General features: G+C 43.9%; 1 protein-coding gene across 1 annotated transcript; it reads right to left on the minus strand.

Moving 5' to 3' along the window:
* Nucleotides 1-7,742: 7,742 nt before the first annotated feature.
* LOC129066992 (translationally-controlled tumor protein-like) lies at nucleotides 7,743-8,364 on the minus strand. The gene is made up of 2 exons (XM_054568702.1): nucleotides 8,125-8,364; nucleotides 7,743-7,940 (listed from the first exon to the last, which is right to left on the minus strand). The coding sequence occupies exons 1-2, from the start codon at nucleotides 8,362-8,364 to the stop codon at nucleotides 7,743-7,745; spliced, it is 438 nt and encodes a 145-aa protein (XP_054424677.1).
* Between the last annotated feature and the right edge of the window lie 204 nt (nucleotides 8,365-8,568).

The raw sequence follows: 8,568 nt of genomic DNA on the forward strand, positions 1-8,568 counted from the left end.
GTTTTCTCCATAAAATAAAGGACACATTTTTCATTTTCACCAATAACTTCATTGATTTGGATATTTTGAGGATGCTGGCTGTCTCCTGCTATTGGCTTCTAGTGGGTAGAGGCAAGGGGTGCTGCTAAACATCTTTTAATGCTCAGGATAGCCCCACAGAAAAGAATTATTTGGCCAAAATGTCAATAGTACCAAGAAACTTCACAAACCACTTTTGACACATTTGATCAGTCACAGCACCTTTCCCATACACTGCACAAATCTCTTTTTTGTGTTTTTACATTTCTTGAAATAATAAAGCATAATACACTGAAAATGTTGCATATTTTCATCCATCTTCAATATTAAAATGGCTGCAGAAAAATTCATCAATTTTGATAACTTTTTGAAAATGCATGCTGATATGAAAGATGTCACAATAGAATCTAACAAAATTATTTCGAATGACATTAAAGACAACTAAGCACTACTAGAGCCATCATACGGAAAAAACTAAATGAACTTTTTGGTCAACCCAATAGTAACCAAAGAACATATATGCATGACCCGTGGACATGGACAATGGTGTGGAGATTGCAGGGCTGGGTGGAGGGGAGAAAGGGGGAAAAATTGGGACAACTGTAATAGCATAAACAATAAAATACAATTTTTAAAAAAGGAGAGAGAAGCTCTTTCCCTTTTTTTCAGTTTCTGCAAGCTACTGAAGCAGAGTGAATTATTGCAATTGAAAATATTCCCTCCACATGTGTCTTAATAAAGCCACTGCCGGCTACACCAGGACGTTAACCTTGTATAAGCCTGGAATGAAGGTTCTCATGCTGCTCTTTGCACAGGCTTGTGCACAAGTCAGGACCCAGGTCAGGGCTAGTAGGTGACAATGGGCACACATGTTGATTACACAAAGCATTACAGGTGTTTCTCCACCTCCCTGAATCCTGGCCAATGTTGAATATTTCCCATCTTTTGTCTCTCTAATTGGTATAAAGTGGTTATCTCACTGACATAAGTTTTTCCTTTCATTTATTGCATTTATCATTTCTAGAAGTTCAATTTGTTTCTTTAAAAATCTGTCATACTGTACTGGCTGGTGTGGCTCAATGGAATGAGTCCCAGCCTGTGAACCAAAGGGTAGCTGGTTAGATTCTCGGGAAGGCGTGTGCCTGGGTTGCGGGCCGGATCCCCGGTGTGGGTGTGTGTGAGTGGCAAGCATACACTGATGTTTCTCCTCTGCTCCTCCTCCTTCCCTTTCCCTCTCTCTAAAAATAAATAAACAAGAAATCTTAAAATAAAATAAAATATTGAAAAAAGTAAAAATCTGTCATTCTACTTTTTCTAGTTTCCTATCTCCTGCAGATACATTCAACCTATTTCTTTAAAATAATAAATTTACTTATTTTATAATCTGTATCAGACAGTTCCATATCTAAAGTCTTTAGGTTGGGTTGTCCCTGGGCCATAGGGCATCCTTATGCAAATTAAAAAAAGTGGCCCTTCTTCAAGCACATTTTTTGAAAAGTTAGAATATAATCCCAAAACCTGACTAACTCTGCTAGGGAGGACTTCCCAGCACTCTGTTGGTACCCACATGTCCTCTTTTCACACGACCCCTGGGTGCTAGGGCACACAGCTGCTGATGGCCACACTCTGTGACACCCCTGCCCCCAGGTGTTAGATTTGGAGTCTGGGAGCCCCTGAAATTATGCTTCTGAAGTGGTGGGCTAGAGCCTAATTTCCTTGTGTCTCGAGTTATCTTTGACTATATGCTAGTCATTATATTTGAAAAATTATTTATAGGAATAATTTGAGGGCCAGAATGAAGGTAATTTCTTCCTCCACAGAGAATTTATGTTTGCTTCTCCCAGGAGCCTGGGAGCATTGTCCATGCTGAGCTACCCAAGTCAAGGCTTGGGAATCCCTGAGTCACCCAGAAAGAGGGAGCCTGTAATGCTGGCAGGTTGATCCACTTCTAGTTTACTCTCATCCTGGTTTATTAGGTGGAATGGGTCTCCTGGGAGATTTCCCTTCTCCCTTTGGGCAGGCCCTGGGCTGTGATGGAGAACTAGTCATCTGAAGACACCATGAAAAGGGGGGTTTACCCTCCACTGGTGGGCAGAGGTCCTGAGGGAGAGGCCCTCTCTGACCCCTCCATGGTTCCTGTGACCTACAGAGAGATGCTGTCCCATTCTGTCAGTTCCATACAGAGGATGTTGTCAACATTTTACCTAGCTTATTTCTTGTTTTCAGCAGGAGGGTTGCTGGAAAATGTTCTTGCTGTTACCTGGAAGAGAAGTCCTGTTGTTTTAATTTGCATTTCTTTGATTAGTGGTGAGTCGCAGCATCGCTTTTCACAGGGGTGGCAGTTCAGATTTCCTCTTCTGTGAAATGCCTGTGTGTCCCCTGTGCACTCTTCACAGTTTCCTGCTTTTCTCTTGTTGATTTGCAGGTGTTCTTTAAATACTCTAGCTACTAATTCTGTGTTAATTTTATATAATATCTTTTCCTGATCTGTTATCCATCCAGTCAGTACTTTCATGGTGCTCTTTACTGAACATAAATCCTCGATTCTGATGCAGGCCAATTCAACACCTTGTTCTCCTCCGGAAGGTTTGGTATGTGTCAATATCGTCCTTAATAACGGTTCAGACAAAGCCAGTTCTTTCAGCGCCATTTGACCTGCACAAAGCAGAGGGATTCTGACCTGCCTCTGTTGTTAACCAGGTTGTGTTTTCATAGGCTGCTTCATTTATCAGCTCCCAATAAAAACCACAAGTCCCTCACATGTGTTGCTGTTAAACATAGTACCTCCTCTTTCTGTGCTTAAATGAAGTTGTTTTAGACCTTCAGGCAGAGTGCAGATCTATTATTCTTCATCTTGCTTCAACCCTCTGCCATGCCAGTTTGCTAAGTTATTTTTGGACACTGATTCTGTCATCCAGCACTTTGGCTGTCCCAGTTTTTGCCACCTGGAACTCTGAGAGATAGTATGTCATCTCTCCATTTCCCTGTCCAAGTAACTGGTAAGATGTGGGACATGAGAGGACTAAGGCCAGAGCCCTGGACTGTGTCCTGGGCTGCAGCCCTCTCTCAGGCAGACCCTGATGAATTACTGATAACATTCCACCAAACATTCTTTTTCTTAAAGTATATTTCATTGCTTATGCTATTACAGTTGTCCCATTCTTTTTCTCCCCTTTATCCCTCTCTGCCCTGCACCCACCTCCCTCCAGCATTCCCCACCCCGTTAGTTCATGCCCACAGGTTGTGCGTATCAGTTCTTTGGCTTCTCCATTTCCTATACTATTCTTAACCTTCCCCTGTCTATTTTCTACCTACTAATTATGCTTTTTTATAAAAACAATATATTATTTTATTTTATTTTTTAAAGATTTTATTTATTTACTTTTAGGGAGGGAAAGGGAGAGAAAAACAAAGGGAGACACACATTAATGTGTAGTTGCCTCTCCTGCGCCCCTGACCTGGGACCTGGCCTACAACCCAGGCCTGTGTTCCACACTGGGAATCAAACCAGTGACCCTTTGCTTCACAGGCCAGCGCACAATCCACTCAGCCACACCAGCCAGGGTTGGTTATGCGTCCTAGTCTCTGTACCTTTTCCCTCATTCTTCCTCCTCCCTCTCCCCGCTGATAACCCTCTTGTGATCTCCATTCCTGTGATTCTGACCCTGTCCTAGTTGTTTGTTTAGTTTGTTTTTGTTTTTTAGGTTGAGTTGTTGATAGTTGTGAGTTTGTTGTCATTTTAGCGTTCATAGTTTTGATCTTCTTTTTCTTAGATAAGTCCCTTTAAAATTTCATGCAATAAGGGCTTGGTGATGATGAGCTCCTTTAACTTGATCTTACCTGGGAAACGCTTTATCTGCCCTTCCATTCTAAAGGATAGCTTTGCTGGATAGAGTAATCTTGGATGTAGGTCCTTGCCTTTCACGACTTTGAAAACTTCTTGCCAGCAGCCCCTTCTTGCCTGCAAGGTTTATCTGGAGAAATCAGCTGCTAGTCTTACGGGAACTCCTTTGGAGTTAACTGCCCCCCTTCTCTCTTGCTGCATTTAAGATTCTCTCCCTATCTTTAGTCTTGGGTAACGTAATTATGGTGTGTCTTGGTGTGTTCCTCCTTGGGTCCTACTTGTTTGGGACTCTCTGAGCTTCCTGGATCTCCTGGAAGTCCATTTCCTTTGCCAGACTGGGGAAGTTTTCCTTCATTATTTTTTCAAATAAGTTTTCAGTTTCTTGCTCTTCCTCTTCTCCTTCTGGCACCCCTATGATTCAGATACAGGAACGTTGAAAGTTGTCCCAGAGGTTCCTAAGCCTCTTCTCATTTTTTTGAACTCTTGTTTCTTCATTCTGTTCTGGCTGAATGTTTATTTCTTCACCCTGTTCCAAATCGTTGATGTGAGTCCCAGTTGCCTTCCCTTCACTGTTGGTTCCCTGTATATTTTGTTTTATTTCACTTTCCATAGCCTTCACTTCTTCCTCCATTTTGAGGCCATACTCAATCATTTCTGTAAGCATCCTGATTACCAGTGTTTTGAACTGTGCATCTGATAGGTTGGCTCTCTCTTCGTCGTTTAGTTCTTTTTCTGGAGTTTTAACCCGTTCTTTCATTTGGGCCATATTTCTTTGTCTCAGTGCACCTGTTACATTGTAAGGGGCAGAGCCTCAGGTATACACCAGGGCGGGACAACTCACATCTCTGCATTGTGATGCTGTGTGTGGGGAAGGGGTCAGAGAAGAAACAATGCTCCTTGCTCCACTCTCGACCTGCTTTCAGTCACTTTCCCTGCTACCCACAGGTGGATTGGACCCTTCTGGTGCTGATTCCCAGGTGGGCGGGTTTGTGTATGTTCTAGGACCCTGTGGGTCTCTCCAGTGAACACTCTTGTGAGGCTGAGAGTTTCTCATGCTGCCGCAACCCCCACAGGCTTTTACAGTGAGAGTTTTTCAGGCTTTCTATTCCTGTGCTTGAACCCTGGGTTGTGCGATCTGTCTCGCTCCCCTGTTGTTGCTCCCTGTTTATCTCCATGCAAATGTGGGACCGCCAGCTGCCGTCTTGCCCACCCAGCCCTCCAGTCACTGCCTTGTCTCTGGTTCTCTGTGCCCGGCTGCCCATCTCCATCCCTCCTACCGGTCTGGATGGATGTTTCTTCTTTAACTGCTTGGATGTCAGACTTCCATATAGCTTGATTTTTTGGCAGTTATGGTTGTTTTTTGTTTTTAAGTTTGTTGTTGTTCTTCTTTTAGTTGTGTAAGGAGACAAAGTGTATCTGACCTCCATCTTGGCCAGAAGTTCCACCGAATTTCTTGAGGAGCATGCAGTGCCCGAGCCTTGGGTCAGTGCTGGGCAGACAGAAGTGGCAAATGAGATGAGTTCTTTACCTTCGAATGGAGGAGACAGATGCAATTAAAAACATGATAGAAATTATAATATGCGTTTGTTCAGTGCTTTTATTTTTACAGAGAGCTCCCTCATTAATTGTCTCTTTTGAGGCCTGTTATGCATAGGCATCAAACAGGAATAAATTTACTTAACCACAAACCATTCCCTGTTTTCCAAGTTATCCTTGGGGTTATTAGGATATTAGTCAAACGCTTTGCTGAAATTCAGGTGCACCGTGTCTACAGTACTTGTGGAAGTATTGCACACAGGACAGAGATCAATCTGGCCTGACCTTGCTCCTTGGGAATGCGTGCAGCTCCCCTTTATAAATGTTTTTTCAATTATTTGCTCACAATGCACTGCCAGTGTCAGCATAGCACTTCTCCTCAAAAATCTCAGAGGCACATTCTCTCTGCTGTGATGGAGTTCATCAGGACCAGGAGATTCAAAAACATGAGCTGATAGTTCTCATTGTTTATCCAAAGAGGGTATTTTCCCTTCACCCAGCAATTCAGGGGAGGCTGAGAAAGTCCTGCGTTGGGGTGCACTACCTGAGGTGACAACACATTTTTTTCTCCAACTAAGGGGTCCTGTCCCATTAATGAATTATAAAATGCATTTAGTAGGTTGTGACCAGCACTTCCTTTTAATAAATAGAATAAATAGAATAAAATGCATTAGAGAGCACACAGCAGGTATTAAGGGTATGTACAACCACATGTGGTGGGCTAAGATCTAAAATACATCTCTTACTCTGGGTCTCAGTCAAATTTAAGTTTGAAAACTGCTGGCATGGTGATTACATTCATCCTCCTGAGTCAGCTACAACCCGGTTCAGCTGGATGACTTGGGGCACATGCTAAACATATGAGAATTTCCTCCACAAAACCAGAGGGTAATACTTATCTCCTTGGGTTGTTATGGGTGTCGCAGGGGGCGATGCGCTGCGGGGAGCATGGAGCATGGGCACTCCTGGATCTGAGGGTTACTGTCCAGAGCCAGCTGAGGAGGGAGCGGGGCTCTGAATCCTGCAGAGTCCATCCCGGGGTTGTCACGAATGGGGGAATAAACACTAGTCATCGCAAATACTTCTCTGTTTGCCAGGAGAGGGGACATGGCTCTTCCCTCTAGGGGAGAAGGCCCCGAACCCCTGTGTCCAAAGGCTTTTATTGAGAACCATATGCACAGGGGTGTACAGCAAAGCTCATCAATCAATGTCAAAAGGCTATGTTTACAGAAAACAAATAGAGATCATAGATAACAATTGGAGAAACACAAGAGATCTTCCTCAGGTCAGGATCTATGAATAAAGTAAGTCTCCTTCCCACTATAAGCCAGTTATCAGAGCTTTTGAGGGACGAACAAAGCATGCTTAGAGGAATTTAATTCTTGACCTGATTGTCCCCAGGAACCACCCAATCCAGTTTAGGGCTATACCTGTTTCAAGCCTGAGCCAGGTGTGTGGGGCAGAGCCACCAAGAGATAAGGAGACTTCTTTCAGAGAAAATGAGGACTCTGGCCATGTCCAAGCCAAGCCAATGTTTGCCTTTTTGCCATTTCTCTGTGTTCCCCCAAGTCCTTGTCCCACTGCCCATACTGGCCGATGTCTGTCTTAGGTCATCTCTCCTCACGAGAGAACTTACCCATCATCAACAACTGACCATCACAGGGCCAAGCAGGGTGATGTGAGGGAGGCAGCAGCTGCGCCCCTGCCAGTGGGACAGGTTTCGTCTCTTCAGTGGTCTGTTTTCCCAAGGCCTCCTTGATTAGTTCCAGCCTTGGGGCCCTCTCACCTGTTGGCAGGGCTACAGTCCCTGAAACCAGATAGGACGGTTCCCAACAATGAGGATTAAATGAAACAATAAGAGCAAATTGCCTAGTTCAGCACCTGGAATGTAACATGTTGGGAAGATGTGGTTATTTTCTAGCTTTCAAGCCATGCACACATGGTCTGCTTCTTTGTCATTCCCAGTGTTATGAATTGCACTTCCTATTTTCTATTCTCCATTCTCTGTTCATGAGTTTGGAGAAGCAAGTCTGTGGCTTTTTAGCAATCCTGAATTTTATGGATAGTCTTTCACATTTCAGAGGGTTTCAAGGCTCATAAACCTGCCTCTCCCACTGCTGGGTGCCAGTATCACCTTCAGTCTGGGAGCAGATCTGTTTGCCCAGCCCCCGGCCCCCACCACACATTGGGATATGGGCTTCCCTGATCCCTCTGGTTATTGAAGTGGTGGCCGGGGGAGGGTTTTGTTTTTAAAAGTAGGTTCTGACAGGTGATAGATTCAAATTACCAGATTTGTTAACATTTGTCCATTTCTAAACCATCCTTAAAGAGAATCATACCATCCTCAAACATAGTTCCGCCGAACAGCCATGGCATCTGGATTCATATTTTCAACTATAAAGAGCTGATAGTGTTTGAAATTGGCAAGGACATGCTTAATTTGTTCTGCAGCCTCTGTCATAAAAGGCTTTACTCTTTTCTGTCTTGACTCTTCACATTTCCCTTTGATTGATTTCATGTAATCTTCAATGTACTTCTTTATCTTTTTAAGTTTTTAAAATATGTTTATTGATTTTAGAAAGAGGGGAAGGGAGAGACAGAAAGAGCGAGAAACATCTATGCGAGAGAGAAACATCAATCGGTTGCCTCCCTTGTGCCCAACCAAGGATCACACCTGCAACCTTTTGGTGCACAGGACGACACTCCAACCAACTGAGCCTCCTGACCAGGGCTTTGAGGAACTTCCTATAGATTTCTTTTGTGAAGCTAGTTTTCTGCAAATGATTGTTCATGACAACACCAAGACCAACACCAGTGATTACTGTGCCCTTGAGGTCTTCAGAGGAGGCATTTCCACCACTGAGTGAGTCGTCTATGTTACCCTTTGTCCTACGAACCATCTTCCCCTCAACCTGCAGGCACAGTCTGGCTGCCATCTCCCAGATGCTATAGATGTGGGAGAACATCTCTTTGTGGCTGGTGAGGTCCTGGTAGATGCGACTTAGCCTGTATCTTATGTAGGAGCGGAGCTGGGTGTTGGGGGAGCAGGCAGAAAAAAAGCTTCAATTTCTCATTCTGATTACAAAATATATTGGAGGCATGTGACATAGAAAGTGGGCCTCTCCATTAATTCTGTTTCCAACAACAGACCTCAGAAACAGTTGAGTATC

Source organism: Pteronotus mesoamericanus, unplaced genomic scaffold (genome assembly GCF_021234165.1).
Source record: "Pteronotus mesoamericanus isolate MK-2021 breed Mesoamerican mustached bat unplaced genomic scaffold, CSHL_Meso_final contig_20, whole genome shotgun sequence".
Lineage (NCBI taxonomy): Eukaryota > Metazoa > Chordata > Mammalia > Chiroptera > Mormoopidae > Pteronotus > Pteronotus mesoamericanus.

Excerpts from the sequence above, each read along its gene's own strand:
- LOC129066992 (XM_054568702.1), bottom strand. The coding sequence starts at position 8,364 with ATGTTCTCCCACATCTATAGCATCTGGGAGATGGCAGCCAGACTGTGC. Across the intron at positions 7,941-8,124 it reads GGAAGTTCCTCAAAGCCCTG|ATAAAGAAGTACATTGAAGA; the intron begins GTCAGGAGGCTC and ends AAACTTAAAAAG.